The 14,918-nt window shown below is 31.5% G+C and overlaps 2 protein-coding genes across 3 annotated transcripts; both read right to left on the bottom strand.

Moving 5' to 3' along the window:
- Window positions 1–309: 309 nt before the first annotated feature.
- LOC124531418 lies at window positions 310–1,318 on the bottom strand. The gene is made up of 2 exons (XM_047106003.1): window positions 1,023–1,318; window positions 310–569 (listed from the first exon to the last, which is right to left on the bottom strand). The coding sequence occupies exons 1-2, from the start codon at window positions 1,256–1,258 to the stop codon at window positions 344–346; spliced, it is 462 nt and encodes a 153-aa protein (XP_046961959.1). The 5' UTR covers window positions 1,259–1,318; the 3' UTR covers window positions 310–343.
- A 6,979-nt stretch (window positions 1,319–8,297) lies between these two features.
- On the bottom strand, window positions 8,298–12,991 carry LOC124531105 (sorting nexin-21). 2 transcript variants are annotated; one of them, XM_047105561.1, is made up of 5 exons: window positions 12,929–12,991; window positions 12,609–12,836; window positions 12,058–12,279; window positions 11,765–11,958; window positions 8,298–11,223 (listed from the first exon to the last, which is right to left on the bottom strand). In XM_047105561.1, exons 2-5 carry the CDS (start codon window positions 12,831–12,833, stop codon window positions 11,097–11,099), a joined length of 768 nt encoding a protein of 255 aa, XP_046961517.1. In that variant the 5' UTR covers window positions 12,834–12,836; window positions 12,929–12,991; the 3' UTR covers window positions 8,298–11,096. The 2 variants fall into 2 exon arrangements, with proteins under 2 accessions (XP_046961517.1, XP_046961516.1); XM_047105560.1 differs by having other exon boundaries at window positions 12,609–12,953.
- Window positions 12,992–14,918: the final 1,927 nt, after the last annotated feature.

Genomic DNA, 14,918 nt, shown 5'->3' with positions numbered 1-14,918 from the left:
GTCCCACGAGGACCGCGTCGGTCGCTCTAATGAACATGTCTAGCGTTAAACAAAAATAAAAACGTATGAATATACAACGCTTTCAGTAATTAGAAACGTTTATTTCAAAATAAATAAACTTTTAATTCACTATTTCCAAATACACTCGAACGATATCTCTACAACAATGTTGGTTGAAGTCTCTGTATGATCTTGGAATTTTCATTTTATTCTTTACGTTTTCATTAGGACTGCAAGATTAGTATTATTTCCCCTAATAGCTAAATTATTTTTATACAAAAAATGTCAATAATTAGACAGAAGATATTTAAGTAAATATTAACACATTTATTGAAGTCAAATTTTACATTTCCGAAGTAGATAACTCAATGACAGGAGGATGTTGAAGCGTTTTCTCTCTCTTGCGAAGCTCATCTCGCAGAAGGGTCAGGTTCTCGTAGTGCTCCGCGGAGGTGTCCAGGAGTTGAACACACGCCCTGACTGCAGCCGCCTGCCGATCCCTTTCTTCCTCCATCGCAACTTCCGTAGCTTGACGGACGCTTAAAACATTTTCCACCATTTCATCCAATCTAAAAAATTGATATGCTCGTTAAATAAATGTATCAACACATTCCAGAAAAAAGTCTAAGTAAAAATGTTTATGAATTAAACTATATGTTAAGACAGCCTAGGATGTAAGTTCTGAAGTAAAGAACCATCAGTAACGTTGTATCGTTTATAATAATATTTTCAACATTAAATATTTTCAGCGTTAATATTTTCAACGTTTGAGTTAAAACTCAATATGACAAAAAATAATAATAAAACAATAGAAAATAAATTGTTTTTCACTAATATTATCATTAAATGAATATTATATAAATAACAAAATAAATATAAATTAAATGAATTCAGGTGACTAAAATACTTTATACAATAAAGGATAAATTAACGTTTTATTGTAACATAACATCACATTACTTAGTAATTTTATATTGCTTCTGCTTTTAAATACGAATTAATTTTAATTAATCAAAGCTTACGCGCGTTTTCTAATTTCCAGGTAGAAACAGAAGAAAAGTACAAGCAGAGTTAAAAGAGCGGTGTTAAGCTGTGTCCACGAGAAATAGTAGTCGAAGATATGAAAACGAGATATACGGACTTTTGGAAGAATGTCCCATACTGAAAAACCTGGCATCAAAAGTGTTAGCGGCAGAGCAAATACTACTAACGCCACCGCTATGGATACCGCATCGCAATCGTTTTTATTAGACGACATTACTTTTACACGGAAACATTTGGAAATAATTGAAGTGTCACTTTTTTTGCTTTACGTCGTTTCGTTCTGTCTCGTGGGCATAGATTATTTAAGCAATGTAGGTACGAGGCTACGAAGGAGATTTGTCGATTTCTACCAAGAGGTATATAATCTAAAAAATATTTATAATAAAATAGCCAATAAGACATTCGAATATTTTTTATAAACTTACAATTTAAGCGTTTAAATATCTTATAGAAAATTATAAAAATTAAGCAACTGAAACAAAATTAAAAATACGCAATCAAAATTTAAGTAAAGATGTCGCTGTGCTGGTCACACTATTCTTAACTTAAAGCCAAAGAGCGTATTATTTTTATCAATCATGGCTACTTTAATTTCGTTTTGTGCTGAAGTAAAGTGAACAAATGAGCGGGCGCGAGGCCGTTGTCCTTCAGCATGTGACGCTAGCCGGCACTCGCACGGCATATCAATTTCGACTAGGTACACACAATAAAATTGGACGGTCTCTGGAGAGGGCTTAAACGATTCGCCGTTTTGTCTCGGGCCCAGCTGCGTAATGACCGGAGCAGGAAAAAATTGTCAGCAAGAAAACGCGAGGGTAGTTGGGTTTATGTGAGCGCGGCAGCTGGCGGCAGCGGCGACGCGCTCCTAACTGCCTCTGCTTACCTCGCAAAACCCGCGCCAATTTTATTTATCGAAAATATAAACCGATTTGCAGAGCACCCTCGTAAATCTGCACGACCGATTTATAGCTGTTACCAGCCGCGCTTAAAACAAAGTTGCTTCTTAAGAACTTTCCCCGTACTTGCTGTTTCGATAAAATATGATGTCGGTTTGATAAGCAAATATATATTATGATGCAAATACAGTGTTACTTATCATAGAAAACGAACACTTATGTACTATCACGAAATGTTACCTGTCAAAACGGTTACGTTTAAATGACACTTAGATATCGTAATCCTTTAGCTGTAATTTACATTTTTATAAGCAGATGCAATTTCAAGAAACAAGTCTAATGAATTCAAAACACAAGAGACCTACAATTTAGGCATTGCTTATTTCAATTTCCACCTTGAAAAACATAATGAAATCCAAAACAGAACAAGGCAGGTTGAGCAGAAATTATTTAACACGATAATATCGTTGATATTGGCCCTTTAAGCTTCCATATTCTTTTCGCACTCGGAATCGATATATGAATTAATAAGTGCATTAGCCGATCGAAATTACCGTGTAATCAAACGTCGATCGAAGGGACCGCATATCATAATCATTACAAAGGGTGATTTGAGCCGAATTCATTAACTTTATGAAGGGAAAATTGTTTTGGTGAATCCCTTAACAATTTAGTTAATATATCGGCTTTATGACATCGACTCATCGAATCCATAATCGTTGCTACTTACGCATTTTAATGACATATTCTTAATTTAATAATGATCCCTGAATAAGTGGAATTTAAAAACAGTATTTTTAATTTATATTATGTTTTAATAATTTTTAGAGTACCCTACATACCTATTTTAGCTTTTATTTTTGTCGTGAAGGCACAGATTATTCGCTACCCTGCCTTCCCTTCCAAACTAACATTTTGGAAAATAGGTAGGTATATACCGCCGTCCCCGGGGAACAAAATGATAACTACCATTATCATCGTTTTAGTGTTTTGTCATTTTTGAGATCTTTGGATACGAATACATCTGCTTAATTTTTTTCATAAATATTGTAGTGATACTTACGAAGTTACAAAATATTACACTACTATTCTACGATTATACTCATGCTGATATTTCAAGAACAAAAATATATTGTACTATTATCTAAATGTCTTTATATCTTACTGTAGGACAAACAGCCTAACAATTATTTTCTCGTGAAAACTTCTCGACTAGCTTGTGATAAAAGCAGTTATCATTTTATTCTTGTGCAAAACAGTCTACGCGTTTCGTATAAGGTGTGTTTGTAATAATACTTTTGATGAAGTAGTTATAACTCATACCATGTTATATGTTAAAAGAGCCCAAAAGAAGGAATTTATTACGAGGAAAATGATATAGCTGAAGATTTCTCGGCGGACGAATCACAGTATTAGTCGAGTCTACAAACAACATCAAAAATATTGCAACTCAACTGTCTGTCAAGTACTGGAGGCAATTCGGATTCCATAGAAAAAGCAACAAAAAATTTGTAAACAATATCCAAAATATATATTTTTTTTTTTAACACAAGAAATATCATAGCATCGCTATGTTATATACGAAGCTCATGAAATTTCAGATAATCCTAAAACAAAGACAGAATGTGTTCTTGACTTGACTCCAACTAAGATTTATAATATAAAAAAATATTATCAAGGAATTTAAAAAAAATTATCAAGGAGGTGCCAATGAATGGTTTCAAAATCAAAATGAACCATCAAAAGGAAAGATTGGAATTAATGTACATGGCATAGGAGAGCAACGGGATTTTGAATATATTCATCATCAACAGCTCATGTTCATCCACCGCCGGACATAGGCCAATTGTATGCATTGAGATCGTTCTTCGGCTACTCGCATCCAACTCCTGTCAGCCATCTTGCGTAAATCGTCACTCCACCGCGCCCGAGAACGTCCTACACTACGATTGCCGAAACGCGGTCTCTACTCTAGAACACTTTTTCCCCAACGGTTATCGGGTCTGTGATGATGTTTACTCTGATGTGATTCCGCAGAGAAACGCTGAGCTGGTTTAAAGTCTTAAACTGGTGGACCAGCTTTGTCGTGACGTGAGTGACTACGTTTTGGCTCCGTATGTCATGACGGGACGGACGGGGACAGGAGGCACCGGTTGAAGACTTTCGTCTTAAGGCACTGTAGGATCGACGATGTAATGATTCGACGTAACTTCCGAAACGCTGCCAAACCTGAATTCTTCTATTCACCTCGTCCTCAAGGTTGTTCTACCAAACCAGTCCGAAACCCAGCCTGTCCAGGGGGTTGGAATTCGTCGAAACTTCGCGCAAGATTGACACCAGAAACCAATTTTAGAAACGGTTTTGAGTATCTCATAGTCTGAAGTTGGTACCTTTTACTATAAAAGAAAGTATAGGATACTTTCTTTTACAAATTCACAGTATATGATGATATTAATTGTAAAGGCTTGTTAGGTATTGCTATGTTTGGCATGCTCAGATTGCGAAAAGAGGTGCTAATGAAATAGGTACTTGCTTGAGGCAATTGCTACTCCATGAGAAGAAAAGAGGCGTCTATAACATGTTATTTTACTCCGAGGTACGTTACGGTCAAAATAAAAACAGATTTATTTTAGTTTGATATATATTTACCTCACAAAAGCTAGGATTTAATACAACAGACAGATGTTTTGAGATTGGCTAAGACCAAAGTGTGGGAGATTCGATGCATTTCAATATTGAGGGCTAACTGAAACATAGAATAGAATATACTCCCGATTAAATTTACTCAATTGTTAGGAACACATATGTTAATGGCGACAGATATAACGTCAAGGAAATGGTGAAATCAGAGTTTTACAACCTAAGGGGCAGCCTAAAAAACTGGTAAGATGGTAAGAGAATATTGTGGACTCAAATTATGGAAGAGAGTGTTACCCATTCACAGCAATCAGTATTGAAATACAGATATAATTTAAACATAGAATCTGTGAAGAATCAGTATGAAACGAGATACCCGACAGATAGTCCAAACCCCAGCGATGTGACGGAGTTGCCAGTGCTATACATATGTATACTGAACTTTTTCCAGTAAGCAAGGCTATGTATGATAGTTTTATGTGCGTTTCCAAGTCAGGACATATCACAAGCATTATCACGCTCTTAACAAGTTTCTAACTCATCAGGGTAACTCTGGAAGCAATGCTGATGACGAGGAAGAAGATCATGACTAATATTTCAATTGTTGATTAAAACTGATTTATTTGATTAGGTAGTTGAGTATTGTAGTTGAGTATTAAGTTTTTTAATTAATAATATGGAACTATGGATTACTTATTTACTCGATTTAAAGAAGGATTCAAATAAAACAGATGAAAAATATTGAACGTTTTGCTGTATTTCCTTGGTTTAATTTTGTTTTAATAAAACGGTATCATGAGAAAAAACAAAACTAAACGTGATAACCATATCAAAATTTTACAAGTAAAATTGATTACAGTCATTAAACATAAAATGGTAAATGAATATTTACGAGAACATAATGATATTATTGTATTATCATTTGTATTTGGACTCTTGAAACCCTAAGAATAAAATGATATAGCTGTTGTACAATATTTGACTTTGGATATGAAATACTGTGAATAAAATGATAACAGGCGTTAGGCAACACAGGTGATGATTGATTTTGGCTAACTTCTTATTTTTTAAATATTCAACATAGGTTACAGGTTCTTCTCGTTATTAACTTAAAGCTTTTAAAAATCTAATTTTCTAAAAACTTTAAATCACGCTTCTATGTCCAGTATTTAAAAAGTTATTGACGAAAACATGTTTTTTAATTCTCCTGAAAATTTACGTTTTGTTAGTTATCTTTTTATTCCCCGGGGACGGCGATACATACATATTGACGTACATATTTAAACTAGTTGGGAGTGAGTGGGACCTTCCCAGACGGGCCTGCATGAAGTCCTACCACAAGTACCATTTTTCAGATTTAAAAAATACATTATGTAATTTATATGTAAAAAAACTATAAAAAATAATATTCTTATCGCGATAAAACCCTTTGATGCGTAATTATACCTATATGCGTAAGAATAATTCTTACTGACAGAGAAACGAATTGCCTTCAGCTTCCTCAGAAGTACCAGTCTTTGATGAGGTTTAACCCCTTCCTTCGAACGACGCGAATATACGCCTAGGAATACGACTAAAAAAGTAAGTAGAAACATAGTACAGGAGTTTTAAAATTCGAATACCTTAAACTTAACTGTATTGTTTATATGCATGTAATGAATTTTATATTGTTACAAAATACAAAAACATCGTCAATAACAGAACGTATCTTAAAGGATATTATAAAACTAATAACTTCCGAGTCATGTCCGTGATTCATGAGATCAGGAGCCGAAACGAGGACACTCACGACAAGGCTGGTCCACCAGTTTAAAGTTGCTCAGTGTGTTATGGAAACGGTTATACTCGGCGTTTCTCTGAGGGATAGCATCAAAAATAAGGAGATCCATCAGAGAACCAACGTCACCGACATACTCGTAGCCCATTAGTATTAGTAAGCTGAAGTGGCAGTGTGCTGGCCATATTTGTCGCAGAACCGATAACCGTTGGTGAAAACTTGCTCTAGAGTGGAGACCGCGTCTAGGCAAACTTAGTGTAGGACGACCTCAGGCACGGTGGAGTGACGATTTATGCAAGACGGCTGGCAGAAGCTGGATGCGAGTAGCGGGAGAACGACCACAGTGGCGTGCACTTGGAGAGGCCTATGTCTAGTAGTGGACAAAATCAGGTTAATGATGATGATGATGATGAACTTCCAAGTTAATAGGGATTAAAAGATCGGCTACGAAACGTTTGAAAGAGAAAAAATATGTACATATATCTCACTGAATCTTCTCGGGTATTGGGAATTTACTTTCAAAACCGGTAATAAGCAGAATTTTTGACAGTGACAGAAGTTCAGAAGTTAGTGTAATGTTTCTACATTGAATAAAGATTTTGAATAACATTGACCAATCCATTCTCCAATATATTCCAATGGGATGGCACTAACAACGATTAATTCAAGTGCAGGAATAAACGGTTTTACGAGATATCTTAGGCACAGTAGGTAACCGAATACTCGTGTTTCACATACTTTCGAATCACATAGAATAAAAACCCAATAAATATTTGTTAAGAACATATGAAATCATTAAAGGTAGTAAAATTGTCTACGTACAAATCAATACGACAGAAGGCTGTGTTTCTGTGTGTAATAATGATCGCTATATACGATACCTATAGTGCAACTAGTAGTTAAAAAGTTATTAACTTTAAAGTCATAATAATACAATGATTTTGGTCTGAGCAAGGGATTTGGACTAAGGGCCAATTGTAGATGTGATAGATAACCTGCTTGAAGGACACATAGCAGATATAATCTTTACATAGATGAGATGTTGACGAAGAAACACGCTGACATACTTTACTAATAAGGGCATGTCTAAATTTTCACGCAGATAGACTTTACTAATACGAGCATGTCTAAGTTTTCACGTTCAAAATTTATAAACTTATATAATATGAGAATCCTGTAGCAACCGGAACAGTAGTTCTGCGTAAATGAACAAACTCAAACTAATCTAATATTTCTTAAATGATTTAAATAAGCCATATTATTTGTCACTCGACTAAAAATATAAATTAAAAAACCTCCTTTTGATGTCAAATCTTTGTTAGATGAAAATAAGTGTAGTAGATAAAAATGAAAACAAAAACTGAGTGAAACTTAACTAAAACACAGTATACATTTTAAATCAATTTAATATAAAACTAATTTCATTATGCAACGCTTCCGACTAAAATCATCTGCAGCTATTATCATAATTCATACTCGCTACGAAAATAAAAGTACACGAATATAAACACACAAGACACCTTTCAACAAAATCGATTTCTGTGAACTGTACCTAATAGGAAGACTAATCAAAATAATCGTCCTGTTATCGCCCTGGTAATTCCACCATACTAAAATTACAAATTTGTTTATTTTTTATCTGAATAGGTATACTTAAATGTTGCAGAGTACAAAAACAATTTATGAATTAATAAAACGACCATTTTAAAGACTTTAAAGATTGCCTGCGCAAATTTGAACGAAACCTAAGTAATTTTTAGGATATTTTGAATTTACTATTTTTATCTCTCTAATCTCAGTGTTGCTTCATATAAAATGATGACATTATTGCCATACAAAAAATAAAACATTTTCAAATATATTATATTTATTATGGCTACAAATGTACAAAATATCAGTCACCTTAATCAATAAAATAATATCATAGAAAAAAAATAAGCAAATCGAATTAAATAATTTTACTTACGAATACATTGAATTATTATTACTAAGATTATTATGATAAACTATCGGGTATAATAATAAGTGTTAGAAACGTAATGCATTATTTGAAGTAAATAATATACTTAAGATTACTTTCTTTCATCGTATAATAGAAAACAATTAAAGCGAAAACCTACATTAATGGTAGAATAATTTTATTGAAACGCATAGACAAAATGTAATATGAATACATAAAACAATTGTATTTAGCGTTCTATCTTACACTATGGTTTTAAAGCAATTAAAGGCTCATATTAGTCGGTATTTATTTCAAACTACCTTTTCTTGGCAATTATCATACATTGCAATGCCTCATTCTTTCTTTGTAAACAAGAATCCATTTAAATTTACGCGCTAATTGTTACACATTGTTGTACATACAAATGAAGTTAATTCAGTTATAATGTAACAATTATGAATTCACAATTTGGTGTTTTGTTTCGAATCCGTTTAAAATAACATGATAGATATCACACAAATTAATCATCCCCCCAATAGATATAGAAATCGCCTTTTTAACCTGCGACCATTTCCACTTTTTTGAGATATTCTAAACAAAGTTATGTAATAAATGAAATTTGTGACTTAAATACTTTTGATAATTAAGCAAAACACTACGTTGAAATACACAATTATCACTAGACTAGATAATGTATTGAATGCAATTTTATAAATTAATCTATATTTATTGTTTTTCCAATATCACCGATCATGACCAAGTTTTGTTATAACATCATCATAAAGGTCATAAAGATAAAACTCACCATATATATCTATCTCAGAAAATTTACAACTGTCAAAGAGTTTGTCAAACTGTTAGGGAAAAAAGTGAATGTGCGACGACCAAGTGCAAAGTGGAGCAATGCATTGGAATTACATCTAAATCTTTCTTAATAGGAATAATTTCCTTTAACCAACAACGGGAGGAATTATGCACTTTCGCTATACATTTTTTTAGTATTATATTTTTTTTATTAATCTGTACGGTAAATGACAAAAACTGGCCGCACGATCGCTTTATCTTTCACAGTTTCGCGCGTATTTAATTTGACAGCTGTAAAATTAATCAGACTATTCTTTTATCTATGGTTACAACATTACAATTATCACATTCTCACTATTACACGCGCAACTGAATTATTCGAAAAAAAAAAACGTTTTATAATACGAAAAAATATATACTTTTTTATAGCCGATAATTGAGTATAACATTGTTTTTTTTTGTTTTCTTTATAACACGAGGACTTAAAAGTATAATCGATTTGTTTAGAACCAACATTACTGTTTATTGCGAGCACTATATTTAAATTATCAATGTAAATAAAATCACAGTGCACTAAACATCCTTCTACGATCAAATATCAAGTTTTGTAAAATTGTATATACAATACGAGACCAGCAAATATCACAATTTATTAATTATGCTCCAATCCAATTTAATACTAAGTTAGGCACATTTTATTTTTAGGCGAATTATTTGATCTAGCTGCTTAAGACATACTGCGTAACATATAATTTGCCTTATTAAAGAGTCGTAAATTTTAAAATCATATAAAGAAATGCGAAAGGCATGAAATAGCAGCCAATCCTTAAAAAACAACTATTATAATATTCAATTCAATGCACTCACAGTAGCGCCATCTGTTATTCCTATTAACTATAGTTCAAATAACAATGACAAGTTAACAAGTAGGTATTTTTAAAGAGTTCCAAGCTGTCTACTTACGTTTACATCTATTAGAATAATATTGCATATCGAAAGACACAATGTGACATCAATATGAGATTTAGGAAATTAATTAGTAATGACCATTCTTCATAAATTTAAAGTAATTGAAAGAGAACTATCAGATAACAATAGTAATACTGAATGGATTATTGAACATATATTGTTAATTGTATACAATGATTCATATTCAATCTTACTAAAAATGTAGATATCTCTGTAATAACTTTTGCAAAGCCTAAACAAATGATATGCAAATGAATAATACTTTTTTATTTATTTTTATATGTGTCCCCGTAAACATTATCAATTCCTGCCTGTATTCCCAGTTCCAAAAATTGTTTGATAATTATCGTAAAATTCGGATAACTTAATTGAATATCAAGAAAGCACCGGTTCATTCAAATTTTACTGAACAAAAATAAAAAATTCATATCATCAATTTTACACAAATACAATAAAAATAATTTCCTACTCCGTTAACAGATTACTACCACTATTTCTAGCTAAACGAAAGTACAAAATGTACAGATAAGCAACATGCAATATTGTGTGCTTAATTTTATCATTAAAAAAAGACATAATAGTATGTAATTAAAAACTATTGAATATTATTTAGTAAAATGTAACATTGACTAATGATTAAATAATTAAAAGGCTTACATTATACTTTTATCTTAGGTAATAAATATGAAATAATATTACTGATTGCAGATCTATCATGGTCTAAATGATTTTCGGTAAAAATGTCGTCATTAAACATTTAAAAATAATAAATAAGTCAAAGTAGTACACAAAATAAAATGCAGGTACAAATAAACTGAAGATCTACTAACACTACGATAAAATTAGCCGACTTTTATACTTAAACTAGATAGCTAACATGATTTAGATTAACAAAATACTAGTCTGCGTAAATATACTTGACTCAAAAATAACACGCTAAAATATTATGAAATATTATCATATATAAGGTGGTCTTCTAAAAACTATTTATCAAATTTGTTAAAGCAGTATATCTCTTAAGTTATTATTAAATGGTTGCATCCAAACTGTCTACAGCTTCCATCAAGCTTGGCACAGAATCAACTTTCATTCCCTTTTTACGTAGCGAGTTCAACTCTTCAACCAGCCTTGCTTTATCACGACCCAATGTTTCCCTGAAATTATTAATTTTATATTGTATCAATTTAACATGTATATATAATATAAAATGTAAAACATTGAACGTTTAAAAAAAAATTGGCAACCCACTGCTAGTTTTTGTTATCGTATGCCATTAACACCACTTATCTACAAAAATATATTTTATTTGTTTTTCTACTATGGTCCTTTGTGTAAGCTACACATGTTTGATTGTAAGACTGGAATATTTTAAACTCCGGGCATAGAAGCACACTGCCAGCAGTTGATGTATCCAACATAAAAATTTTGGTTAGTATTTTTTTTGCTTTTAAATCCTTATTTTACTTTATAATTTACTAATTAAAAATACAAACAAAGATGTAACAATACTTAAACAATAGGTATTGTGATTACCTCATTTAGACTAGAATTGAGTGTATTGACTTATCATTGTATTATATTTATACTATGAATAATATATTACATCAAGTACAGAACTAGTCTCTTTGTTAAAACAATATTGTGAATTCAATAATTATTATTGTGCATAAATAAGTTAACAATGGCAATATTTACCATATAGAAATGCATGTGTGCAAAAGTGGTATATAAATGAGCAGTAAGTCGGAATCACTGACTGCTTCATATCGTCTGAGTGCTAATTGAGCCCATTTCTCCACAGGACCTGCCAAGGCTCCACCACTGGATCCTGCACATGCCACTATTCTGCATAGTACACTTAAGACTACTCGAGATCTATCTGTATACACCTACAAAGAGATAGGTTAATATTAATTACACACTCAATATTTCATCAAATTAAATACTTGAAAATAATTATAAAATATTTAAGGAATGCAGCTGTATACCTTATTTAATAATTTAAAGCTCGTTTCTAATAATGATAAAGCTTGATCAAATTTCCCATCATCAATTAATTTTCTAGCCTCTTTCAATTCTATATCCTGAAAGAATGCGATAGCTGCAGGGGCATCCCTCAAGCGTGACTCATTTGCTATTAAATTCAATAGTGACTCAAATGCAGCACATCTAGTTGATATTAAATTTGGATCAAAGTTGCCAACGACTATCTGCAATAAAGGGCTTATCAATAACAATTAATACATCACTAATGCTATTTAGGTTACATGGTATTTACTAGAACATCTTGGAACATTATATACAATTTCTAGATGAACAATACAAAACTCTATTCCTAGGGCAGTAAGAGCTAAATAGAGTAGAGTCATAGTATTTAAATTGTATGAGACTAATTAAATTAAACACACTATTGCATTATCATATATAACATCAACTCAAATGTATGAATGCTAATTTATTCATAGTTAAATTTGTGTGTTTAGCATCGCGGTAACACAAAGCAAACAAAGGTTTGTTTACTAAAAATAATGAGTCATACCTTCCGCGGAAATGAAATGGTATTTAATAATGCTGGATGTTCTTTCTTCAAGCCATTGTATAAATCTAGAAAGTGGGTGTATCTCCTCTCTACATTCGCTGGGTCTGGGTCGAAGACTCGTGACTCGGTAGCATCCTGTCTAACTTGTAACATATACGCTACATATTTTTTCTCTTTGTCGACGCCCTCCACGGTCCGAGAAGACACTATTTCAAACTTCAACATTCCCTATAATTTATTTCAATGAAGTTTATTGACAAAATAATTCGTATATATTAAATAAAAATCTTAATAACGTTAGGATCTCTACGAACACATACTATAAATAAATTTTGGTTGGCGAACTAATTAATAATTATGACTGCAGTGACAAATGACAATCCACAATCATAACAAAGAAATTTTGATTAGAGCTGTCAGAACTAATATGTCAATGTCATGTCATGTCACGCATTTCCTTCATCTGTTGTAATATAATCTGTGTATTAATGAATCGGTTGCAAATTTAAAGTTTTCGTAGATAATATAAGTTAAGAGAATAGCTTAAACATGTATTGCTTAGCTAAAAACATAAATTGAAATTTTTATTTTATTTAAATTCATCAATAATAACATTATAACAATTTTAGAAGTTATTACATTTGTATAAAAACTACGTTAATATAAATAAACAAGTAACGACGGTTAACATAATTCATATGATAATTATACAACTCATCAGAATTAATAGTATATTATGGTAATTTATAAGTACATACAAGTACATATAAATTTAGCAAATAATTTCTACAATTATGTCCAAATTTACCTTTTTCTTTGAAGAAGAATTCCCAGGATAAAATATATAGTTTTGCTCTTTTCATCATAACCAAAAGGATCGCATATTGATTTAAAAATTTATTTTCTTTAAACAATACATAACTATTCTTCATTTATCATAATATTTAAGGCGTGCGTATCATTAGTGATTATGTCTTCGTCCAAGAGATTATAACTGCGGTGGCCGTGTTCAAGAAAGATTAACCAACATTTAAATAAAGTATAAACTTAAATTCCGGCACTCTCATTATTTCATTTAATTATATTCGAGAAACGGAAGTACAAGCAATATCAAATTCCAGTCAGAACTGTATGCCACTGCCGAATTGTATTTTTAAGTAAGATAATAATGTAGGTTTAAAATCATAAAAAAATTAGGGTGTCAAAATATAAAAATAACAAAGAAATACCTGGTACATTTTAATATTGCAATTTAAATATATACGCCACATTTATAACATTATTTAAATATATAATAGTACATATTACATAATATAATTAAGTAGGTTACATAAAAATGGGCAATATTCTGCTCGCAGGTAAATATAAATATAACAAAATATATTGTTAAATAATAAATATACACTTATTTAAAGCTCGTAGTAGTATTATATTATACATTGCACATAATATAAGATTTTTTATATCATGCATTCCATAACTATTTGTGAAGACATACTATATTATTTTCTACACATTTTTAAATTTGCCATCCCAGCTTCGTAGGGGTGAATAAACAGGTTTATATTAAATGACAAAATACATTCATTAATTTATTAAGTATATTGACGTAGACGGTAAATGAGGCAATATATTTGATACCGTCAATAATCTTTTCCATGTCTCTCAATATTCAATCCAGAACGGAGTAATACAATGCTAGACAGTAAATTATCTAATGTGGGGACGAGTTTGATAATCTACAAGGACGGGCTTCATGATTTGTGTTGGGCTAGATAGCTTGGCTGAGGACAGCAGAGGTCTAGATCTGTGCTGTCCTCAAGCTTAGAAGACCTCTGGAAGATTAACAGCGGCCGTAAAGCCCAAAAATTTTAATGATGTACGCACACGTACGTATTTTATCAAATTCAATTTTTTTTTTTTAAACGTTGACGTATGGGTTAACTGTAGGTGCAACTTCCAAAAAAGCGCCTTTGAACTATGACATTTTATTTAGTTTCTTTGAGGAATAATTAAATAAATATTAACATTAACAAATATTTAACTACTCTATTTTGTCACTGTTAAAAAATATAATGAAGACTATTCCATGAAATTGAAACTATGATATTGCGATCTAATTAATGTAAGGTACATAGGTAAGATATAACTTCGAAGTCAAAATTCATGATTATTTATACTTCTTTAAGTCAATATACAGTAATATAATAACATTTATTCTCCAGATTTTTTTAATAACAATATTACAGTTTTATGTCTATGAATTTGATTTCATGTATGTTTGTGATAAAGGAATGGGAATTTTTGAGT

Source organism: Vanessa cardui, chromosome 7, assembly GCF_905220365.1.
Source record: "Vanessa cardui chromosome 7, ilVanCard2.1, whole genome shotgun sequence".
NCBI classification, from domain to species: domain Eukaryota; kingdom Metazoa; phylum Arthropoda; class Insecta; order Lepidoptera; family Nymphalidae; genus Vanessa; species Vanessa cardui.
The sequence above is the reverse complement of the archived record's forward strand: the minus strand, read 5'-3'. Positions and strand labels throughout refer to the sequence as shown.